A 25,809-nucleotide genomic window follows, 5' to 3' on the forward strand; every position below is an offset into this window, starting at 1 on the left:
CCAGTGAGGTCCCCTAAAGGACTTGGAGACCAAGAAGAAATGGCTCTGGGCTTCCTCTCTGCTTCAGCACAGCAGCTCCATTTCCATCAGTTTTATGCACTGGGCTTCTGCATCAGTTCTTTAAGCAAAAAGTTCTGAGGCTTGAAGAAGGTGTTTGAAAAATCCTATTTAGTAAAAATCTCTGAAGACGGGTATCCAGGCCCAAAAGATCTTCCAAGTTCTGTCCTGATTACCCTACCCTGGCCCTCAATGACCCCCTCTGCAGGTCACTAGCTAGATCAGTCACCTGGGCCTGCGACAGGAGGCTCGGGTTTGTGAGACTTCAGGGGATCCAGTCTGTCCTTCTCCAGCTGTTTCCTTGTACTCCGTTGGCGAGGTTCGCGGAACATAGGCAAGGCATGAGCTAGGAGAAGTCACAGTTGAAAAATTTCATTATGATAATAACCCTTCCATCCAAAAACATAGCTAGAGCATGACTAAATGTAGATGAAATGGAAGTCATAATGACGGCCTTCATCTAATAATAAAAGACAGTCTTACTGCAACCAATTAGCCAATTTCGTTTGAGACCAGACACGTTGTTCACCTCTCCTGGCAACTAATGGCGCTCAGGAAATACTGTCAAATACCGTCACGGAAACACTGATGAGGCTCCCCATGAACCAGACTGTGGGCAGCAGTTAAACTTAACTTCTGTGGTTTTGACAAGAAACACTTAATGGGACTGCCGCTTACTTTTTTTCTTACAGGACCCAAATGTGAATAATGCCAACAGCTAGCTGTCAGCCTCGGTGTCCTCAGAGGCCTCATAAACACTGGAATCACTTCACACATTTCTGAAATGTGTGAACCTCTCAGGAATGGTTGACAACACTGAGCAACCAGAAGGGAGGGAAACTTATCCCACAGAAACTGGGATAGAGGCACAGAGGTGACTGAATCTCCTGATGTGGTGACTTAACAGGGACTTATTCCTTTTTCAATGTGGTCAACAAAAGAATAAAAATCAGAGAGTAACATCTGTCCAATTGCTCTTGGTTGTTCACTCAATGTCAGAATTAAGTTTCAGAATATAAAAGAAAATACAAATTTATAAGGGAAACTGTCATATTCTGGTGGAGAGGGGGAAGACTACTGGGGAAAGAATTAAGTATCTATTTATGACCACAAAAAGTACCAGAATAATGTCTTTGAATGTTTAGGTGAAAATTAAAACTTCTTTAAAAGAGAAAAGTGGGAGAGAATTAAAAGGATAATAAGGGTTTAAAGGAAATTTATGATGTGAATGACAGAAATGGCTGTAACACCTGAAAACCACTTCTAGTGCCTGCCATCCTTAATGCACACCGCCAGCTGGGCCAGGACCATGTCACTCACCAGTAACATGCCTGCCTTGAGTTAGGGGAGCTGAGAAACACAGCCACCCATCACTCTGCTGGGCAACATGACACAATAGTATTTTTAGGAGAGGGAAAAATAGCTTTTCACTTCAAACGACTGCAGGAATTTAAGTAGGCCACGTGTAATTACATGAGCTAGTCTGCTTCTGACACTGACTTTAACACTTCTACTCTTGCAAAAAAATGCCATGGGATCTTTTTACTCATCACCAACTCCAAGGGACTTGGTTTTATATAAGACCCACCCCCAGGGAGAAAACCCAGCAGTGCAGCGCCCCCTGGGCTTGAGACTGAGCCACCGAGCAAGTCCACAGGACACCTGCTAATGGCAATTGCTACTGCATCTGAGATCTTTCTAGCCGCTACCCTTGGCAGGTCTGAGACTGTGACTCTGGGAAACGAAAATCTATCAGATTAACAAAGTTGTGTGACAAAGCTGAGACGCTGCTCTGTCCTGATAAGATTTCTGATTGTACCTCAGGTAGTTCATTTTATATCTGAAGGTCTCTGGATCAATCTGTCACAGGGTCACAGAATTTAGGCTCTTCCTTTTGGGGTTGAAAGTTACATGAAGTAACCCTGTCTCTGGGATGAGTCACAGAAGATGAAGGAGTTTGCGATTACATGACTCCCATCCTAAACACATGAATAGGGTATTTTTTAATATATGCCTGAACTTGGAGGGCTTTTTCTGTCTCTAAAGCCATGAGATCAACAGCACACTAGAACAGAAGACAGATGCATGACAGAGAGACCATGCTAACAACTTACGGGTGATGATGTAGTCCTGGGTTAGAGTCTCTGCTTGCTTCGCCTTCCGCTGGGTTTTAACTACACATAATTTCGCTCCCCTGAGAGGAGTTAAAGCAAATTATTTCCTTTATTTGGTCTTAGAAACAGAAAGTCGATGTCAAAAGCATTAGACACTTTTCAGGAACACACTCTGTACACACCAACTCACCAAGTCCTTGGCTTTCTAAGGACTGGCCACAGATGGAGCCCTTGGTGATAACAGATTAAACATATGGGAAGGCAAGTCTGTGCATCAGTGGTTACTACTGTGTGAGAGGGTTAGAAAGGTAACCGGAAAACAAAAGGCTAGTTTAAAAATCTATAGAAATAACCTAAAATTAAGATCTTAAAGAGATATTAACATTAATCAACCTTTTCACCCTAAAGGTCACAGGGTTCAAATTTTAGTTTATGGCTCAGATGAAAGCAACCTGGGTGGTCTACAGCCCAAGTGGCATTTGTCCACATCTCAAATACAAGAGTACAAGTGTCTGGATCCAAGTCAGCTTGGCAGGACTGCCAAGGGGCTACAGCCCAAGAATGTGTGGGATTAACCAAAAGTGTGCTTAGAATGTTTCACTCTCCTTAGCAATAATGAGTATCCCTTTCAGGAGAGACAAATACAAATAAGTAAATTTTTAAAAAGAGTCCAAAGATAGTGCCTTCTAAAGGGTGCTATCAAATGGGGCTCATCATTTTCTCAAGTAAAATGGCCCCCTTCCTTTCATCCTACTTACATTAGTATTTTAAATTTCTTTATTAAATAACAAAAAAATCCTATTTGTTCTTAAAGACCACAATATATAATTTTATTTTATAGGGCAAAGATTCCAATTTCAGAAAATTCTGAAGGAAATAGGACTGTCTGCTTCTATTCCGAGCCAAACTATAGTCAATAAATATTCACTAATAGAGGACAGGCTTCCTTTCCCCCCAGAAGACTGTGGGACCTCACAACAGGTTTATGGGGGACCCCAGTAAATTTAGCATGTGGAATTTTGTAATAGATATTCTAAAGAAACAGCTAATCACTTACTGTATCTTAATAGAGAGAAACAGAGCATCTCTTTTGGACGGTGACACGTTTACCTTTGTGCCCGAGGAAAAGAGAAATAACTGAGGGACTGACTGAGCCTCCAGTGAGTTTTTTAGGTCCTTGAAACACACTGGTATGCTTAAATTTGACAATTGGGCAGATGTGGGGTAGAAGGGGAAACTGTCTGTGCTGTCCTCTGCTGGCAGAGAACAACTCCACCAAACATCCAAATGGTACCTGAGAAAAGCCCAAACAGAAAGGGAACAAAACAGACAAGCCGGTTCCATTTCCTGTGAGTGGTTCGTTCCCTGCTCTGTTAATCCCTTACATGCATCACTACTAATGCCACTGTCCAGGGTGGTATGCAGAGTGGGCAGGCCTTCCCCCCGTCTTTGCACTCAACATTTCAGCTAAAGAACTGCAAATCCCCAGGAAACTTTCACTTTGAATTCTGTATGGATCAAGGAGCTATCTAAATCCTCTTTAAAGCACAATATGAGGAGTTTGAGGCTTTGCTCTGGGCCAGCTGCATTTTCTAAAAGGGTGGATCCCCATCAAAGAAGGAAATAAATAAAAGCAGGGGTGAAAAAAAAGCCCTCCCCCCAGTTGTTGTCATCCATCTCAAACAGGCAACACTTATGAAATACCTCTGACTCTTGTTGGGGTCATAGTAGACTTTAGCCAACCCGTTTCCAGTCCCCACCATGATCTGGTTCAGCTTTGGGTGCCACAGGCAGCGGACAACACTCTAAAAAGGAAAAGACATGGGAATCATCTAAATGGGGCACAAATAAAAGGGAAAGAAAACTCTGCTGGTACTTGGATGGCTAGTTTACTAAACTGAATGTCACCCTGATGATGACTTGTAGCTTTTAGGGCATTTTCTTCCAAACCACTGAGTTCTGTTCTATCACATATTATCTCTGTGACACTCTATAAAAATATAAAAAATACCCCCTTCCTGCCTTGTCTCCTCTCCTGTTCTGATAGCATCAAAACCACGAAGCTGGGCCTTCCCAGCTCTGCTGTCATGTGAGGCTGGCATCTTGGAATGCTGAACCCACATAACTTGGTTCATTTTACCAATGAAGCAGATTTAGATCTCAGCGATTCATGCTTTTATGCACACAGTATGCCCCTCTGGACAGCATATTGAGGCCAGGTGGTTACTATTTTTAGTTTAACAGAGATCCAAATCTCATAAAGCTTTCTCAGGAACAACACACATTTGTGAACTATGAATAATATCTCCCTATCTGTGAGATTAACCAGCAGGACAATAGCAGAAGTAAAACAGAGATATGGAATATAAAGATGTGATGTTAACCTGAACAAAAAGCAGGTTAGGAGAAGGTTCACTGGAAGAAGCTATGATCCTGTGAATCATTACTGGTGAGGAAAATAAGTGCTGTTTTGGGGTCAGAAAGAACTGCAAGTTCCCAGTGAGAACTACAACCTGTTTTTAATTTTTGCTGAAATAAGAGGGCAGAGGTGGAAGAGATGGCAGGGATAGAATTAAGGTGGGGGAAGGAGGCTAAGGTTGGTAGGCAGAAATACCATATGTTGGGTTCTGCAGATGTCACTCTCACTCTGATAGAACAAGAAATGAGTGGAAACATTAATTCAGTGATTATTAGGAATCTCTCATGTGCCAAGCAACGTACAAGGACTAATAGGAAAGGGTACAATTAGATATTGCCATCTTACGTTCTAATATTAAAATGTAAATCATGGAATTTCTGTCTTCTAAATCTACCTTGGGCTGAATTTTTTTTTGGGGGGGGGGGCTACTTCTCCCCAACCATCTAGTTCTTTTGTTAAGATAGAATATCTGGTAATTTTTGCAATCCCTTTTTTTTTTTTTTGCTTTTTAATTTAAATTTATTTATTTTAATTAGAGGCTAATTATTTTACAATATCATATTGGTTTTGCCATACATCAACATGAATCTGCCACGGGTGTACATGTGTTCCCAATCCTGAACCTCCCTCCCACCTCCCTCCCCATATCATCCCTCTAGACTTTTATTTTATTTTTTTGTTGACATGTGTGGTTTTTATTTTTTTTCTTCCAGTTTTATTGAGATATAATTGACATATAGCACTGTGTAAGTTTAAGGTATAATGATCTGACTTATATCATGAAATGATTATGACAATAAGTTTACTGAACATTCATCTCATATAGATATAAAATTAAACAAATAGAAAAAAAATTATTGTCTTGTGATGAGAACTCTTAAGATACACTGTCTTAACAGCTGTCACATGACATACAGCAATGTTAATTATATTTATCATGTTATTAAGTTTGATTTGATTTAAAAAAATAAAACAGAGATCAACTATATGCTCAAAATACCAGGGGATTGTCTGATGCAATCCCTTTTGATAGAAATTCTGGGTTCCTCTTGACTGGTTAAAAAAAAAAAATGCACGTAGTTAAATGGCTACAAAGCCCACTCTGAGATTCCTGAGAAACTAAGGAAGAAATGGAAGATATGTAAAAGTGTCTGCAGAACTTCTAATTCACGTCTGACAATATTCCAGAATAGTGGTTCCAGCACTGCTGAACAGGGTTGAGAAAATCAAACCAAGTGGCTGTGTTTATCCTATCATCAGGGGGAAAATTAAGTTAAACAGGCAGGTTTGTACAATTTTAAGTTTTCGTCCCACGATTTTTTTTAAACCTATAGTATCTGCTACTCAATGCCTACTAGCAAGTGCTAAAAGATGATAAAACATATACAATGGTGAGTGAATATTAATAGAAAAACTTGAAAATAGTAAATCATATTTTTCAGTAAAATGTGAAAGCAGTAAATCAAAGTTTACCAACTAGGGGGTGAGGTTACTGTCACCTTTGTGCGTGTGCTCATGAGACTTACTTTACATGCATGTGTAGAAAAAGTCACACTTTTCTCCTAACAAAACTGCCTTGTTGGTAAGATGGAATTAAGCTTATCAATAGTTCATGGTCTGCAAAGCACAGCCTGACTACAAGGTGCCCCGTCACTGAGACTAATGTGAGAACCATGCCTAGACCACTGGAAATCTCTAGACGATGAAGGTCAGGTATGTGGAAACTTGAAAAGAGTCACAAACAACTTCACATCAAAGCTAGAATAAGCTCATCCAAGCCAATACTCATCTCCTTCAAGTCCTGGCTTAACTGTCATCACTATTCAGACCACCCTATTTGAAACTGCACCACACAACTCCCCTTATTTTCCTTGCTTTCATAGCATGTGTCACCTTTTAACATAATATACAACTTACTGTTAATCATGCTTCTAACATAATAAATAACGTACTGTTAATTATGCTTATTGTCTGGGCTTCCCAGGTGGCACTAGTGTAAAGAACCTGTCAATGCAGGAGACCCAAGAGATATGGGTTCGATCCCTTGGTCGGGAAGATCCACTGAAGGAGGGCACAGCAACCCACTCCAGCACTCTTGCCTGGGGAACCCCACAGAGAAGAGGAGCCTGGCAGGCTATGGTCCCTGGGGTCGCACAGGGTCAGACACACTGAAGAGACTAAGCATGCACACACACACACGCTTACTGTCTGCCTCCCCTACTAGAATAAATGTTCTACACAGGCTGCTCTTGGTCTGTTTTGTGTGGCCAAGGATCTCAAGTGCCTAGATTAGTGTCTGATACTTAATAAATATTTGCTGCAGGAACAAATTAAAAGTTACAACTCATCCAGCCTCAATAGATTGCTTTGCTAGGTGGGGTTGGAGACAGACAATTTTCAAGTTAAAATCATTACTGCCTATGAGAAATAATTTGATTCCTCCAGATTTTTATTACACTCAAGTATCATACAAACACAGAGGGTTAGTTCCCTCCCAATGTGGGCCAGAAAAGAAGGATGAACAAGAGCCAGAGGGGCAAGGGAAGACACTGAGAGGAGCTCTCAAGGGTCTTCAGAAATCTCAGCTGCCCACAATTGGAACCAGGACAATTTTAAGGACATAGTACTAAAGTTATTTCCCTTCCTTGGTTCTCTAGAGGTCTGGCTAAGCAGTCTAAGATTACTGGTTCTCAAATATGTTGTCAAGCGAGCAGGGTACAGAATTGGAAAAGATCCACAACGTAGGCCTGATAAATTCCAAGACACCAGCCAAACAGGCAGTTTCCAGGGGCAGCAGGTTACTGTTACCCTCTCCGTCTACGCTGAGGGTTTAAATGTTAGAGAGAGGCAATGGCCGGGCCAACAGACCAACGTCTGACTGCTTTCCAGGGAGTCCAAGGTCAGGGCACTGCACCTCTATTCCCGCTCACAGTCTTTCCCTCCTACGCCCTCACACACACGTGACTGGGCAGCACAAGCTCTCATGGAGAAGCTCGTTTACCCTCCTTTTTACACGGAAGGAAGGAGAAGGCAAGTGAGCCCCCTGGAACTAAACAGTCATTCCGGAGCACCATCCACTGCGGTGGCGAGTCACCAAGCATCCGATGAGGGCGCTGGGAGCAGTCTGAGTTAGGCAAAAGATACTTAAGGCTCAATTACCCTAAGACTGGTTATTAATCAAACACTACCCGGATTCCAAAACATGGAATGAAGAAACAGAATTCAAAGTCAAAGGTGGGTGGGCTTTTTTTTTGTTTATTAATATTTATTGTGTGTGTTTAGCTAACCTTCATAAACTTTGCAGCTAATGCGGCTCCACACTTTGTCCTGTCAAGGAAATGCATCTTATAGCAGAGAGAGCTGGCCATCTGCCAAACCAAACAATTGCTGAGACGGCGGTGGCGGCAGCAGCAGCGAGGATGGGGAGCAAGCAGAGCTCCCCGCTGCTAACTTGTCAAACACACACATACTGGGTTTTACATAACAACAATGGGACACGTGCCTGCTAGAAGCCCAAGGAGCTATCACAAGACAAATGAGCTACAGCTACTTAAAAAGAGTGCATTCACTTCATCCACCATCCACAAAGTCAGCCTCCATCCTCTGTTCTTGAAGAGGTACTTCTGCGGCTGGGGGCTTGCCACATTCAGATGGACAGATTTACTGAGTGAGACAGCGAAGGGAGGGCAGAGAACACATCTGAATTAAAGGACCAGAGGGAACCATCATGACAGGAGATCTACACGGAGCAAAGAGAAAGCACTGAACTGCCAAGAACTAGATTCTGAAGTTAGTCTGCACATTTCAAATATAATGATTTGCTTTATTAAATTGATAAAGGATTTTATTCTTACACTGATCCACTTCATCTTACTAAAGCATTGTGGAAACACCACTGGCTTCCCCGAGCTGCTTAAACTGAACTCCATGTCACCATAAAATTAAGTTTAGCTTTTTGAACCAAAAGCTACTGTCATTTTAGATAATTTGGCAGTGCAGAGGAACCACAGTCTGCCCCCAAAGTACTCAGCTCTAGCAGCAGCCAGAGAGAGACAGTAACTGGTGCTAGAGACCGTAAGCAAGATGACAAGGCAGTAACCAGACTTTAAAGTGCTCAACACAGAGAGCTTTCTTCTCTGCAGAGACCAAAGAAAAGAGAGGGGGTGGAGCAGAGAAGAAGAAAACACTGTGTACAAAAAGCAGTGTCAAGATTCCAAAACAGGAACTTTGGAATTACCCCTCTGCAAAAGTAAGAAAGCCATAAAAACCCCAAATAATTTATTGCTGTGGTTTTTTGGTTTACTTGATGTGATGGAAGCAAACAAGGAGAAGAGGAAGAAATCAATGAGAGAAATGAATTTGTATTTTAGGACATGGGAGGAAAGGAACTATTGGGTTATCTGTAACTTTATGTTATAAAAGTAGCTGACTCCTCACAACACTACAAAACTAATGAGCTCACCTTGATTTCACAAGAAGAAGAAATTGAGGCTTGCAAGAGGAGGGGTAACATTCTCAAGGTCACAGAAAACTTGTACACAGAGGAGCTGGGATGCTCAGGGAGGTTTTCCCGACTCCCATGGTCATTCCTTTATACCTCCTAATTATGCAAAGCTCTGTTTCAGAAGATGGGAATGAACAGTCACTGCAGACTTTAAATCATCTCCAAACCTACCTAACCCAGAAGAAGTCCTAGCAAGTTTATACTAAAAAGCAGATGATATCACTAAAATCATAAAAGAAAAAGCCAGCTACTGCCCAGTTCACAAATGTTACTATAAAAGAAATCGATGCCTGCAGAACATCTCAGGCGTCAGTAATGCACATATCCAAACACCGCCCTCATTTGACTTCACATGCTAAAAGAAGCCCAGCACCCTTCCTAATTTTATATCTTAAACATGATTATGATGAAACACCCTTTCCTGATCCTTCCCAGCTGCTGCCCCACACTGTAAAAGAAACTCCATCTGGTTTTTTCATGTTTGGTTTTTGTCATATAGTACAAGAATGGATAAGCTAACTCAGAGATTCCTTGGGAGAAGTATTTTCCAAAATTTTCAAAGGTAAGAGCCTCACACATTTCTGTGAAGGAGACTGTCACACAGTTTTGCACATGTGTGTAGAGGCAGTCTCATGGCCGTGCACACCCTCAGGACTGCCCAGGACTGCCCAATACATCTGAAAGGCCATGTATATGCTGATGCCCAAGTTTAAGAACACAGATGGAGATGTGAGTCCACAATGAAGAAAAGGAAGGCAGATGAAAATGCAAAGGTACTGGTGAAAACATTTTCTTTGGATTTGCACAAACCCAAGCTTCATTTCAGAGAAAGGAAAATTGCTTTCCACATTAAAATACTGAACCAGGTAGGTAGAAGCGTCAGGCAGGAAAGCTTTAAACTCTTCCAGGTTATTTGTCTTGTCCTCCCAAAGCCTTGCTTTTCCCAAACTTGGATTATTCTGCAGTATGCTTGGGCCATAGGGCTTAGTTCCACTCCTTTCAAGTTCAGGAAGCAAACCTGCTGAGTAAACCTTTGTCTACAATAAATAAGACTCCTCAACACCCACCTGATCTTCACGGAGACACCCCTCGAACAAAAATGATTAAAGACATTTTCTCTGCTCTTCTAAGTGAGCATGTGCCTATCCATTTTTTCCCCTCCACATTAATCCAACTCTAAGGAAGTTCCATCAGAGGGCCAGGCAGGTAGCAATTGTCACTCTTTGCTGGAAATCTTCTTAATCTCCCTTCTTCCCTGCCCCAAACAATTCTCTCTCTGATAAACCAGACAGAAGCCCAATGGTGAAAAGACAAAATGTTGTGGCACTTTTATAAATGTAGGGGTTGTTGAAAACAAGCAAACAAGGAAAAGCGTTGCTCTACACCTGCCATAAATATCTGGCACAGATGCACAGATTATGCTTTTTGAAAAGAAAGTGAAAATGTCAGTAGCTCAGTTGTGTCTGACTCTTTGTGACCCCATGGACTGCAGCCAGCCTCCTCTGTCCATGGAATTCTCTAGGCAAGAATACTGGAGTGGGTTGCCATTTCCTTCTCCAGGGGATCTTCCCAGGGATCAAACCCGGGTTGCCTGCATTGCAGGGAGATTCTTTACCATCTGAGCCACCAGGGAAGCCCTGGTGAAAACTTTTTGAAAACTGGCATCTAATTATCAAATTAAGTCCTATAAAACTCATGGAAAATGCATTTATTAAAGTCAGTTTATTTACAGACTCTGCTCTAAAATTAAGGTAACTGTTAGAGCAGTAAAAATCTGGAACCTGGTAATTGTCCTTGGCACAAAATGAATCACATCTGTAGCTGATAATAAATTCGCCTAAAGAATTTCATCACGAGAAAAAGTTCTCAGAGAAAATGGAAGGTCTCTTGGGTAAGAAAATTAAATACAATCTTCTTCATCTAATTCAAAACACTAAATGTCAGTTTGCTCCAGTCTGCTATTTGAGAAGAACTTACAAAGGCAGGAAAAAAAAAAAAGCACAAATAATAACTGAAGAAATCTGATAATTATTTTGATTAATGACAGTCTGGGAGCAGGAAACAAATAGGTGGAGGGAAGTTAGAGTCCCCAGGGTGAGTGACACCAGCGGTGGGTCAAGGCAAACACCCACCTAGAAGCAGCACTTACTGCAGGCGCATTCCCAAAATTCTCACAGAACTCCCTACTGGTGGGCACAGGACGGATCAAGTGTGCCAAGATATGGAGTCCTGGGCGGTTGTGAGGGGCCTAGAGCACTACAGCTTCAGGCAAGTCAGCACCAGCAAAGAGTGGGTCTGTCTGTAATATCACACAGTATCCTCTGTTATGAGCACCAGGCTGTGAAAAAGCTTGGGAAGCACTGCCTAAGGCCATCTCTCTCGATCTAATCTACACAGACCCAGACCACTCTACCCTTCTTCATGTGTCAATAGTTTGAGATGGGCATAAAGATAATAAGGATAAATCTTTTCTTTATGTAAATAAACAAAGCACAAATGGATAAAGCTTTAAGTCCCTAACTACTAGACAGAAGATATATATGATCAGATCTTAGAAATCATCAAGCATGTAAAACCAAAAACCTGTAGGAGAACCTGAGTCTTCAGAGATGAACTAACTATACAGGATATGTAAAGCACTATTTGTTTTAATATAGTATAGGTAAATAAGTGTTACACAGTATACTCTTTTATTGAGCCCTTTGGTGGTGGTGGGGGGGGTCTCAAAACCCTCATCATACAAGATGATCTAGCACTCCAGAAAAGGGGAAAACACTATCCTGGGACTCTGAGTTAATTATAGAACTCTTTGTTTCCCACACTAATATAAATTGTGAAAGTCTGGCCAGAATTCTGATAGAACAGCTGGAAAACTTGTTACCAAAGAGCACTCATCAAATTCTGATTGGGAGAGGGAAGTCTGCCATAGAAAATCCTACAAGACACAAAGTCCTCTCCTTGGTCTTCTCTCAGTGGGGTGTGGTGTGGTGCTGGAGTTGGACAACAGAGCACTGTCGTTACTGGATTATATGTTTATACATTTTATAAAGAATAGTGTGTCGTTTTGAACATTGACAAAATTGACCTATCTACAAAATCAACCTCTCTCTTTTTTTGACATTTTATGGAGTCCAGTATGTTTCTCCTTCAGGGTTGTGTTATCTATTAGGTGAGTCTTCATCCGGGTTTGTCATTTATGGCAATCCCATCTATACAAGGAAGTATATAGATCTGCTTAAATGCCAATTATATAAAACACCAAACTCTTGTGTAGAGATGGAAAATAAAAAGTTTCTAATTAATCAAAAGGGAAATACCGAATACTTCTCTTATTTTGAAGGATTATAAATAGAAGTAAAACAGTACACAAACATTTCCTTGAGACTACTGACACCAAGTAAGTAGAAGATGCCTTTTAATACAATATGTTGCAGAGTTGAATGACACTAGAAAATGAATAAACTATTAAACTGAACAAGACCTTCTTTGACGCCTCATTCTTCAGTGATTTATGAAGCCTGAAGGAGGATCTGATAGGCTCTTCATGAGATCAGACCCATCAATCTTAAAGGAAATCAGTCCTGAGTATTCATTGAAGGACTGATGCTGAAGTTGAAGCTCCAGTACTTTGGCCACCTGATGCGAAGAACTGACTCCTTAGAAAAGACCCTGATGCTGGTAAAGATGAAAGGCAGGAGGAGAAGGGGATGACAGAGGATGAGATGGTTGGATGGCATCACCGACTCGATGGACTAGAGTTTGAGCAAGCTCCAGGAGTTGGTGTTGGACAGGGTAGCCTGGCATGCTATAGTCCACGGGGTCACAAAGAGTCGGACACGACTGAGCAACTGAACTGAACTGAAATGAGATCATTGTCAAATAGATAACTATAGGAAAAGACAACTCACTATAGGCTTTGAAACTGGATTCCTACAGTAAACATTATTTCAAAGAAGAGAATGTTGAATAGAAAATCTAAATAACTGCTCCTGAACTAAGAGTCTATTGGTTAAATTTATTAACTGTTCTTTGAAAAGAGACTGGAAATAAGAACAGAAATGAGGTGATAAGCATATCAGAATTTGTCTTCTCTTCTAAGGAAGAATAATGACTGGACTTTTGATAAAATACAGTGACAAATTCCAACAAATAATTTTTACTTCAAAGCAGAGTGTGTTCTACAAAATAGACCCAGGAAACAGATCATACTCATTAACAGTATAACAACTAAAACAAATATTCATTAGAGTTTTAGATTACCAGTATTTTAAGCATCCACAGTAAATGTGCTTCCTCTACTGAACTCAAAACATAGCTATTTTTAGTAAGTCTGAAAAAGGATCATCTCAAGTTTTAAAGAAGCAGACAAAATCTGTACTTCTTTCATTGAATCTAAAAGAAAACATATTTATGTTCTAAAATTTCAAATTAATTAGAAAAAACTATTAACAAAAAACAAAAGGAAGAGAAGCTGGCATGGAATAGGCTATGATAGTAAGTCCCAATAAGAATATACTAAAATAAAATATAATAAAAGGTAAAGCAAAATTAACAAATACATGTTCACCAAACACCTACTATGTGCCACTGTTCTAACCCTTTGGAATATAATGTTCTGCCTGATCACATGGCACCAAGGAGCCCCTGTACTCCAATTTGCTCACTGGAGAATCTAGAAATGGTTGAGAAAAGCGTATCAAAGGTAAAACAGAAGTGTTGAGAAAATACAACTCACAAGAAAATGTTAAAATAACAATATCAACTGAGTTTGGTTCACTTAGACAAGAGAAGACAGAACAGTAACTTTATAATCTTCAAGGAAACACAGGATGTTGACCAGCTGTTCTCCAATTCCTTAAGGACCAGAGTAAAGGATGTGGGCTCTAAGCATGAGAATGTAGGCTAAAAGTAAAGGGGAAAAAAAGAGCTGATGGTAATAAGAGTTTTTATAAACAGAAATGAACTCTTCAGGGAGGTTGTAAAATCTTCTGTTAAAAGTCTAATTTTCATTTAAGAGAGCTGAGTCGTAGTTCTCAGGTAGGCAAGAAGATGGGCTCTGGACAACAATATTGAGACACTAAGTGAAAAGAATCTGCCTGCAATGCAGGAGACCCTGGTTTGATTCCTGGGTCAGGAAGATCCTGTGGAGAGGGGATAGGCCACCCACTCCAGTATTCATGGGCTTCCCTGGTGGCTCAGATGGTAAAGAATCTACCTGCAATGTGGGAGACCTGGTTTGATCCCTGGATTGGGAAGATCTCCTGGAGGAAGGCATTGCAACCTACTCCAGTATTCTTGCCTGGAGAATCCCCATGGACAGAAGAGCCTGGCAGGCTACAGTCCAGGGTGTCACAAAGACTTGGACACAACTGAGTAACTAAGCACAAAGCAAAGTCACAACATGCCTGATGCCCCAGCTAATGAAGCAAAAGCCAGCAGCTTTGCCTGTGGCAGTTACATGAAGGGAACTTATCACCAGCATAGGAGAGGGACTTGCACTAGGACCAAAGAGATTAATTTATTTCCTATAATATGAATGTCCCTGCAAATGTGCGGTGATGTTAGACAATTCCTCCTAGGCACATCTGCTGCAATTTGTACTATTTAATTATTTAAACACTATTTAAACACTGTATTTCATACAGTGCTTTCCATCATTGTTTAATAAAAAAAATTTCCTGGTGCTGGGTGAAATAGAGGGATCACATTCCACTCAGTCTCTCTCTTTGAATGCAGTTATAAAACCCAGATTTGAGGATTTTGAAAAGTAAATAGGAGTAGGTGGACTGGGAAATTAGTCCAGAACTCAAACTACCACTGAAGCAGCATCTAGTTTACTATTTCCCCCAACTCTGGTACTTCACTCTACCTCCTGGCCCCCTAAAAAAAATGTGATGAACAAAATATCAAAATTTTAAATTAAGACAGCCTCAGTTCAACTTACTTTTCCTTTTGTTTCACTCAATATGGCTTGACATAGCACTGTTACTGTTTCCATTTTTACTTAGAATATTGGAATTTTACTCATCATGATTTTTTTGCATTAATTTTATTTTTTATGTTACATTAAAATGCTAATTTTTTTTGATTACTGAGTTTTTTGATACCTTCTTCTATTTTGTGCTTGAGTCTGACTCTAGTCCTGGCCCTGCCTCAACCCATAGCACATTCTATAACACAAAAATTAGCTCAAAATAAACCACACACCCAAAAAGAACCACAGTAAACCATAAAACTTTTACAAGAAAACACAGAGGAAAATCTGCATGAGCTGGGGTCAGTCAAGGAGTTCCTAGCTATGACAGCAAAACTACATTCTATAAAAGAAGAAAAACTGATAATTTAGACTTTATCAAAATTAATTTCCTTTGAGGGACTCTATTAAGACAAAACAAGCAACAGACCAGGAGAAAATATCCCAAGAACTTGGTATCTAGAATATATAAAAGACTCTCAAAATTAAAAATAAGAAACAAACCTGATTTAAAACTGGGCAAAAGACTTGAACAGGCACTTCACCCAGGATGACATAATCATAGAAAACGAACACATGAAGATATTCAAGTCTCCCACGTTGCAGGCGGATTCTTTACCGACTGAGCCACCAGTCCATGAATGCTGGAGTGGGTAGCCTATCCTTTCTTCAGGGGATCTTCCCGACCCAGGAATTGAACCAGGGTCTCCTGCATTGCAGGCAGATTCTTTACCAGCTGAGCTACCAGGGAAGCCCTCACTGGTCATTAGGAAAACACAAATTATAACTATGATGAGAAAGCATTTCAAATACCTGTTTGAATGTATAAGATAAAAATGTTACAATACAATGTTGGTGAGGATGCAGAGCAAGTAAAAAACACATATATGATTGGTGGGAATCCAAAATAATATTGCTTATCTGAAGATGGCTTGGAAGTTTCTTATAAAAATAAATATACATTCATCATATGACCCAGCAAGCCTATTAGGTATTTGCCCTGGAGAAATGAAAAATTATGTTCACACATGAATGACTGTTATTGTTGTGGTTTAGTTGTTAAGTCATGTCCAACTCTTTTGCAACCCCATGGACTTGCAAGTCTTCCAGGTTTCTCTGTCCATGGGATTTCCCAGGCAAGAATACTCGAGTGGGTTGTCATTTCCTTCTCCAGGAGATCTTCCTGACCTAGGGATCTAACCGGTGTCTCCTGCATTACAGGCAGATTTTTTAGGGCTGAGCCACCAGGGAAGCCCACAAACGAATGCTTATAACAGCTCTATCCAAAATCTCCCCAAATTAAAAATAATCAAATGTCCTTTAACAGATAAACAAACTGTGCTATATTCATACAGTGGAATACCACCTAGCAATAAAATGTTAACAAGTCAGTGATACGCACAACTGACCTAGGTGAATCTCAAAGGATGCAGCTGAAAGAAGTTGATCTAAAAAGGTTACACACACTATGAGTCCATGTACATGACATTCTTGAAAAGTCAACACTAAAGGGATAAAGAACAGACCAATGAATACCAGGGATAAGGAGCTGAGAGTGGGAGGGGGTGTGAGTGTGCCTGCAGAGGGATGGCACAAAGGAGTGTTTGGGGAGACGGAACTGTTCTGTATCCTGATTGTACTGCTGTGACTACAGGACCCTATAGAGGCCAAAAATCACTTTAAAAATAATAATCAGTACTACTAAACTTGTTCCTTTCATTTTCCTTATGTAAAACATTTTAAGATTTGATAAGGTAGATATTGGGCTTCCCTAGTGGCTCAGCAAGTAAAGAATCCACCTGCAATGCAGGAGACTCAGGTTCAATCCCTGGGTCGGGAAGTTGCCCTGGAGTAGAAAATGGCAACCCACTCCAGTATTCTTGCCTGGAAAATTCCAAGGAGAGACAGCCTGGTGGACTACAGTCCGTCGCAAATAAGCAGACATGACTGAGCGACTAAACCACCACCACCGCTAAGGTAGACATTAACAGTTAAACCGCCATGAAATTGGTGATTTCTTTCCTTTCTACTCTCATATGCCTACAGATGAATGGTGATTTCTTTCCTTTCTACTCTCATATGCCTACAGATGAACACTCAGCTGCACTCTTTAAATCCTGAGAACTGCTGTGCTGGAACATCCATAGCATAATACTGTTAGGTGCAATGAGAAGTAATTTAATCACACCTTACAGACAGCACAGTGTCCTGTACACTGTGAGTTAACTTAGCAGGAGATTCCAGCTGAGTTTCAGTCACTGTTTAAATTGAACTCTGGTTTGTATGCTGCCTCCTTCAGGAAATTTCAAGAAAGGGTTTAGTAAGTCAAATCACAAAAGAAGTAAAATCGCAGTGTTGTTTTTCCATTCTAGCCCAATGGCATCTCTTTTCATCGCTAATTAAAGTGGCCCTGACTGATCACTGTGCTTTACCATAAAGCACTACCACAGTTACCAGGCTGGAAGTTAGCTCAGGACCCGGGAAAAAGGCAGTACTAGAAAAAGAACCATGTAATTGCTGTGCTGGCAAACCGACACTGAAACTCCATCATCCTCTATTTACTCCTGGGTTCCCTACAAATATGAATATACCTCAGGAGGCCGGGAAATACACAGTGCACACACACCCTTTTCTGTTCCCAGTGAGCAAATGCTCAATGAACCTAGGTTGAGTATACTGTCATATCATTTGGCAATGGCAGAAGAGACACATTTTACTAAATACAAACATACTGATCAGGATCCATCTAGAATTTACATTGTTTAATCTTCCCAAGAAAGTGAATTTCATTAAGCTGATATTGCTTTACTCAAAATAATACATAATTCAAAGCAACTGCTATTTCCTAGCCAACCAAGCAGCCTGATTGCTCTTTAATAAAAATCAGATAATGGAAAGCTAGTTTAACTCAGAGCCCATTTTTTCCCATTCCCTTGTGCTTCATATTAAAAAAGGTTTCACTGTATTTTAGAAAGCAGATAAATGCCAAATATAGTCTTTCTTTCATTTTCAGTTGGCATTTTAACTGCCTATCGCTCAAGTTCCCTCTGTGTACTATTTTCCTTAAGTTCCTGATTGGGCAAAGAGACCGCTTGACTTGTCTATTTCTAGAAAACATTTAAAGAGGTGTGATTCGGCCCGAGCTGGGACTAATAAGACAGATCATTAGTCTATTCCCAGTACAAATTGGAAGAACAGAGGAGTTCTTCAGCTCCTTCAGAGACAAGCGTTCACAGGTACAGCTTCATTAATTCATTAAATTCGGAGTAAATTCCCAGACTAGCTATATCTGTATTCAAATACGAGAACAAACACACATTCCAAAGCCAATTCTGAGGACTCCCTGGAATATCCATTCATTTGAATGGCCTTTCTGCTCTCCTTCACATGTACAAATAACATGGGGTAACTGCAGTGTGAAGAGTCAGCATGTCCCTTACACTTAATAAGACAAACAGCTAGATTCATGAAGGGCCTATTACTTCATGGCCCCATTATATCCATTTATCTCTCTTCAATCTCTTTGGATTTAAGAAAACAATATTCTTTTCTAATAAGAACACAAAAACTTTTATATGAAATGGAAGTGGTAATCCTTTCATTTTATATGTTACATGTCATATTATATATTAGCACATATAGCAATTTTTTGGACATCAAAATGTATTCATGTAAATGTCATATTTGGTATAGTCTATGGGTAATATGATAAGATATGATACCTTCTCAGTGATCCCTTCTATATTATTATACTACTTTTATAACCAGAAAAACTCAAAATAAAGCTAATCTGAGGTTTCCCTGGTGGCTCAATGGTGAAGAATCTGCCTGTCAATGCATGAGATAAGGGTTCGATCCCTGATCTGGAAAGATCCCACATGTCACGGAGCAACTAAGCCCATGTGCCGTATCTGCTGAGCCTGTGCTCTAACGTCAGGGAGCTGCAGGTACTGAAGCTGGCGCCCTAGAGCCTGTGCTCTGCAACGGGGGAAGCCACTGCAATAAGAAGTCCACGCACCCACCGCAACTAGAGAGGAGCCCCTGCTCCCCACTTGCCAGCAACAAAGATCCAGCACAGCCAAAAATAAATAAATAATATTAAAAAAAAAAAAGAAAAGGCTAATCTGATATAGTCCTCATTGCAATGTATATAGGAAGAATGTATGTACACATGAAGAATCAGATCTTACAAGGTGAAGAAAAATAATGTGAATGCAAGTTCTCTTCAGAACTTCACCTAAATTAAAGAAGGAAACACAGTTGGTATTTTTATGGAAACTTTTGTTTTCTTAAAGCAAACTTTTTTTTTTACACAATATGGACCTTACCTTCTTATGCAGTAGGCTATCTTTATAAGTCAGATAAATAGGTCTGAAATAAGAAACTTTCCCACCTTTTGGTAAATATATAAACTATTACTTAATAATTAACATATTTTTAACAATAATCATGTATTTTGCAATCATGATAATTAAGGGGTAGAGACAATAGCCTGTAGATAGGTAGGCATTAAGTAAGTAAGTGTGTAGAATCCAAATTTCATCCCTCCAAGGAAAAGATTCCAGAGAACAAACAAGGGTAGAAAGAAACAAAACTCTACGATAATCCTTGTTCTTTGCCATCTGGTCTCTTCAATGATTAAAAAATTTTCCTAAAGATAATCAAACATTCTTTCAGTTCAGTTCAGTTCAGTCGCTCAGTCATGTCCGACTCTTTGCCACCCCATGAATCGCGGCACGCCAGGCCTCTCTGTCCATCACCAACTCCCGGAGCTTATTTAAACGCATGTCCGTCGAGTCGGGTGATGCCATCCAGCCATCTCATCCTCTGTCGTCCCCTTCTCCTCCTGCCCCCAATCTCTCCCAGCATGAGGGTCTTTTCCAATGAGTCAACTCTTTAAATAATCACAAATGAATTTTTGTCTTCCTTAAAAGACCTTTACTATAATCTTTCTTATACAGGTACTAGGATTCTCAATCAACTTTGAAATGCCTAAGGCAGTCTAGTTGAAAATGCCAAATCAAATTTCTCTAACCTTCCCTTCTGTTCAGCAGCCAAATGCTAGCTCAGCTGTGCTAGATGCTATAGCTATGTTTTAAAAACAAAGGTTTAGTTTTTCTCTTTCTTTTCCTCACTTTGTTCGGTCAGCATTCACAGACATTGAGGTTCCTCAAAAAAAGACTTAAGCAAACAAACAAACTAGAAGAAAAGTCAGGATCAAGTGGGAAATTTCTTTTTTCCTCCTTACTTAAGGGAAGTAAGTATCTCTTAAATTAGTGTCCAAAGTAACTGAGGAAAAGAGGCCCCATTTCAATAATGCCAGGTCAAACCAGCTTTATTTCACTATGCTTGGGTGAAAGAGTGTCAGTGGGAATATGCCAGCACAATTGCATACACCATGTCCCTTGATTTGTTTATAAGGAAATTCTATTAGTTATTCTGCAACAAAGTATAGTTTGATGAAAAATCACTAAGCTAATAGTTTAAAATGTATTTCAAAGCATTTCCCGAAATACTTGGAACTTTGAAAAGACAAAATTTCCTGTTTCTTCTAAATGTAATTACTTAAAAAAAAAATGATAGGTCATCTCAAATTACATTTTGTCCATCCCTTTTCTCCAATGCTTTTCCCTCACATAAAATGGAGTAATGAACGCTGTTTACACAATATATAAAAACTCTTGGGTCCCCTCTCACACAAACACAAAAGCAAGCTTATAAACTTAAGATCAAATTATACTCTGGAATTTATCTTAAAAAAGAGGCTATGCACATTATTCAAATTACAAAGAATTAGATGATAAATGAGGATATGCATTTTTTTCAACTTGAAGAAACAAAATTAGACGACAAAGGAAACATCTAAAAATAATTTCAGAACTGTAAAATGTCTACAAACAGCACAGAGTAAAATTAGTAAATATTAGACATTTGTCCTCTGCTAGTTGAAGAGTGTTGATATTCTCTACACTGAAGAGAGAAAGAAAATTTTTCAAAAAATATGACAATGCAGTGTGTAACTAAAACATTTTTTAAAAATTTGTTTCAAAAATAAATATGGAAAATATAATTGTTATATTTTTTAAAGTTATTTACTGTGAAGATTACAGGGCAGTTTTTAGTTATTAGGAAATTAATTATACAGATTAACATTCTCTAACTGAAAACAGTGTTTGGTTCCCTATATACATTGTGTGCTTGGCAGTCCAGTATATAACTATCTAGGGATTTATTTAGTTTTTAAAAAGACTGTGAGAAAATCATACTTCATGGAAGTAAATGGCTTCAGGACAGACCTAACACAACCACTGCCTGTGCCAGGTCAAAAAAGCAAACAACTAAATGCTGATGTTAAGAATATGAGATGCTGTCTTCTATCTAAATTAAAATTCAATAGAGTAATAAGTACCTTATTTTACCAGTGTGTGGCATTTCCAAAGAAATGACAATTCTGGTGTTTTTGTTCTTTAATAGTTATATTGACATTCCTTACAACAGGGATTTGAGAACCAGGTTTTTATTTATTTTATTAAATTAATTTTTATTGGAGTATAGTTGCTTTACAATGTTATGTTAGTTTCTGCTGTACAGCAAAGTGAATCAGCTATCTGTATACATATATACTCTCTTTTTTGGATTTCCTTCCAATTTCAGTCACCACAGAGCACTTCAGAGTTAGAGCTATATAGCAGGTTGTCATTAGTTATCTATTTTATACATGGTAGTGTTACATGTCAATCTCAATTTCCCAATTCATTCCACCCCCTCAACATCATGGTATCCATACCTGGCTTTTAATGACAAAAATACAATTAAATAAAAGAGGTGGGTTTTGGCCCCTCTAGCAAAGTGTCCAGCCTCTTTATCCAATCCAAAGAATGAATTTGTTTATGTTCTTACATTCCAAGAAGATTTAAAACTTGAGAAAAAAGATCAAAGGGGCAGTTTAAAGTCCCTTTAGCAGACCATTTTACAATATAAACAGAAAACAATGCTGTCTGATGTTAACAACCAGAAAAAAAAAAAACCCAGACAAATCCTAAATCAATAATTTAAAAGGCCACTTTAATGTGTATGGTTTTGTCCCTATTTGAAGCTCTCTCTTCATCCGTCTATTAAAATGGATCTCAAAATCTGTTATCTGACTTTCTGAAGATAATTCAATATATGGTAAATTCTATTTCCTTGATGAACTCACTCTTCTGTTTGTTTCTTTTCACTTGCTCATCCCTGAAATGCTCTGGTTTCCCAGGGCTCATCTCCTCTGACCTTTATGCCCTTTTCTGTGATCAAACTAATCAGCAACCAACATTTCAAGTGTGAACCATAAATACTTCTCCCCAAAACTGTGCTTTCTTTCTTCGAAAGCACCAAAGTTATCTACTCGTGTGTCTACTGAACATCTCTACCCAGACATCCTAAAGGTGCTTTAAATTCAACATACCACCGACAGACTCAGTGTCTTTCTTCTAAAACCTTTTTTTTAAATCATAGGGAACACCGACCCAGTCTCCTAAATTACTATATTACTATAAATAAATACTATATCTTGGAAATCTCACCTTCACACTTCAATAAAAATTAACTTCTAAAACCTGGTTCTGTTATTCCTTTGCTAAAAAAAAAAGGCCATAAGATAAAGTCACTTTCTTATCATGGTATACAAGGTCAGTTTACATTTCCATCTCCAGATATTTCTCTCCTGCCTTACTCCTCAAAGACACACCTGCGGTCTACAACATGCATTACTCGCACTTCCCAGGTACACCACTCACTCATTCGATAAACAAGCGCAATCTATGTGCTAGGCCTGTTCTAAGCACTGGGGTTTGCAGTGAACAAAACAGACAAAGTTTCTGCCCTCATGGGCTTACATCCTGGTGGAAGCAGACAGACAAAAAACAAATATATAATAGGTGAAGTGGTGGTAAGTGCTATGGAGAAAAAGATCTAGCTAGAAAAGCAATTCAGAGCAACACAACAAACAGCATGATCTGTAAACTTAAGACATCCAATCCACATGTCTTTAAAAGTATAATCGTACTTCTATATCCCTTAATTTATTTACATTTACATTTAAATTTTATTTTAAAAATATAACCCCATGAATAATATTGAGAGGTATAGTCATTGAGAGCCATTAAAAAAATAAACATCTTAATAATCATAATAATTTCATATTTTGAGATTAAAGTTGAAGACTTAATTAAATTAAGACTTCATTTAAGTCCAGGTTCGATGCATGAGACAAGGCGCCCAGGGCCGGTGCACTGGGACGACCCTGAGGGATGAGATGGGGAGGGAGGTGGGAAGGGGGTTCAGGATGGGGGACACATGTACACCCATGGCTGATTCATGTCAATGCATGGCAAAAACCACTACAATACTGTAAAGTAATTAGCCTCCAATTAAAATAAATAAATAAAAATTTTTAAAAAAGAGTGTTTTTCTTTGATTCCAGTGTTTCAGTTGGCTTCAGGATGCACCCCAACAAAGTATTATTTGTGCTGGCATATTTCAAATTATGTCATGAGATTAGAATAAACTTAGGCACTCATCTAGAATTAGTCTCATTGTCAGTTCACTGTCTCTAACTAACTCAAATTTAGGGCCTACAATTTAAGCCTCCATAGTAATACTACAATATTAGAGATAGGAATTTTTAGCTGGCGATTTAAAAACAGTGGTCCGATGGTCTGAATCATGTAAGTACATGGTATGTCTCAACTGTTTACAACGAGCTGAAACAACTGGAGAAACCTATAGAAGAGCAATGCTTAAGACAGAGGATATTATGAAAAGGATCTGATAGTGAGCCAAAGAAAATCCACACAGACATTAATCAGCCTGTTTTGTACTCAAAAAATAACAATGATTTGCCTTCCCATCTAAATAATAATACATACTTTAAAAGACTTTAAAGGAACTCAGATTTTCTTCTGGGAGTCTTCACTATTACTGTATTACATACGTCTCCAGTCTCTAAATATCAATGAATGAATGAATGCCTGCATGCCCACGTGGTGGTGTTTTACTACTTACATACATATGTAAAGAAACTTAAGGGGGTGGGGATTTGGTAGTTAAATCTGAAATGTTTTAAACTTCCAATAACTAAACAGAAATTAAACTCAGTGGAAGCCGCACCTTACCTCAATGACAACTCTGACAAGGAAAATTCTGAAAAAGACTTCAAATAATGATATGCTTCATCACATTCTGAGGGTATAACTTTTCACTCTGTCCATAATCCCTGAATCCTTATAAACACGCACACTGTGGGAAGCTTCTTTCTGTATGCTACATGACGATCTGCCTCTCCTCTTCTGAAATTGGTTGGTAGAGAGGGTAAACATCCCAGGCGCAGCTGAAATTCTGACTATGGTGTGCGCCCATAGGAAATACTGGGTCAGGAATGGGGAAAGTGTAGGTAAGCCACTCTGCAATGTGCTCACTAATAATTCCTGTATTGGAGAAAAAAAAGCAGCTACCACTGCACTGGAAGGGCAAGAGCTTATGTTCTGTTTCAAAACCAAAACCAAAGATGGCTAAGAGGCAAGCTTCACTTTCTTCCCAAGGCTGGGAGGAAAGAAAATACATACCGCATCTGTGATGTCTATTTCATACACCCTTTGGAAAGTCCTGCGCTCGAAAAAAACAAGTTTGCCGCTGCCACATCCTCTTTGAACAGATGTCCCAGTGACTATGAGTTTATCATCTGGACTGAAACAGCAGTCAGTCCTACAGACAACAGAAGTTTATAAGGTTAGGATTATGACCCCACAACAAAGCAGCAGCAACGAGTGAGCTAAATAAAACATAAACAACATCACTGTAATAAGAGACAACTCTTATACAGGGTTTATAATACATCAGGCACTTACATTAATATCCCCATTTTACTGATGAGGAAACTGAGGCGGAAAGAAGTTAAATGAATCTTGTCCAAGATCACAAAAGAAAGTGGTGCAGCTGGGGTTTGAATTTAGTCTGACTCCAGAATCTGTGCTCTAATTTCTAAATATTATAATATCTTCTACTGTAAATAGAGTGTGGGAAAAAACTCAATATTGACATCGATCCTGTCTATACACAACTAATGTCTAAGTGGTGATGATTTTGACCAGTTTGAGAACTATTTTCATTAGCACTACCTCTCACATTATTTGAGTTTTGTCAAGTCAAGCACCGAGCAATGAGGAGCAGCCTGCACCACTGGAACCTAACTGATGGCTATGATTCAACAGCTCTTGAGGATGACAGGTCCAGCCATCTGACTGTGAATAAGACATGAGACCTAAGACATGAGCCAAAGACATTATGCAGTTAGCATTACTTGTAGCAGGCACTAGGCTCAAAACATTCATATTGGCTATAAATTCACGTTTGTTTGTCCATCTGTTTGTTTTAACAGATAAACACCATGGGCCACAGGCCATGTTGGAGTTAGTGCTCTGATATTATACAGCTTCCTCCATTTGCTGCTTCTATTACCATTGTGCTCTCCTTGCTGGTCATCATTTAATACAGATGTGAAATTTTATTTCAACCAAAATAGAAAATTTTGCTTAGGTACCAACTGTGGGACTTAGAGATCAAATCCCAACCTCAGCTGCTTTCAGAAAAATCTTTAAAGCTTCAGTTATCAACTTAGCAGAATGGAGATTACAGTGTTCACCTACCCAGAGCAAGACAGTCTGAATAATGGAAGGTTACCAAATTATTGATTGGAACGATGATA

At 39.3% G+C, this 25,809-nt stretch overlaps 1 protein-coding gene across 1 annotated transcript in view; it reads right to left on the bottom strand.

Annotated features, from left to right (window-relative positions):
* Nucleotides 1–25,809, bottom strand: part of WDR70 (WD repeat domain 70) — a 278,539-nt gene that overhangs the window by 17,959 nt on the left and 234,771 nt on the right. Inside the window, 4 exon segments of the mRNA NM_001076238.2 lie at nucleotides 287–403; nucleotides 2,172–2,251; nucleotides 3,876–3,976; nucleotides 24,671–24,809. Of these exon segments, the coding sequence (NP_001069706.1) occupies nucleotides 287–403; nucleotides 2,172–2,251; nucleotides 3,876–3,976; nucleotides 24,671–24,809 (437 nt within the window).

The sequence above is a fragment of the Bos taurus genome, chromosome 20 (genome assembly GCF_002263795.3).
Source record: "Bos taurus isolate L1 Dominette 01449 registration number 42190680 breed Hereford chromosome 20, ARS-UCD2.0, whole genome shotgun sequence".
Taxonomy (NCBI): Eukaryota; Metazoa; Chordata; class Mammalia; order Artiodactyla; family Bovidae; genus Bos; species Bos taurus.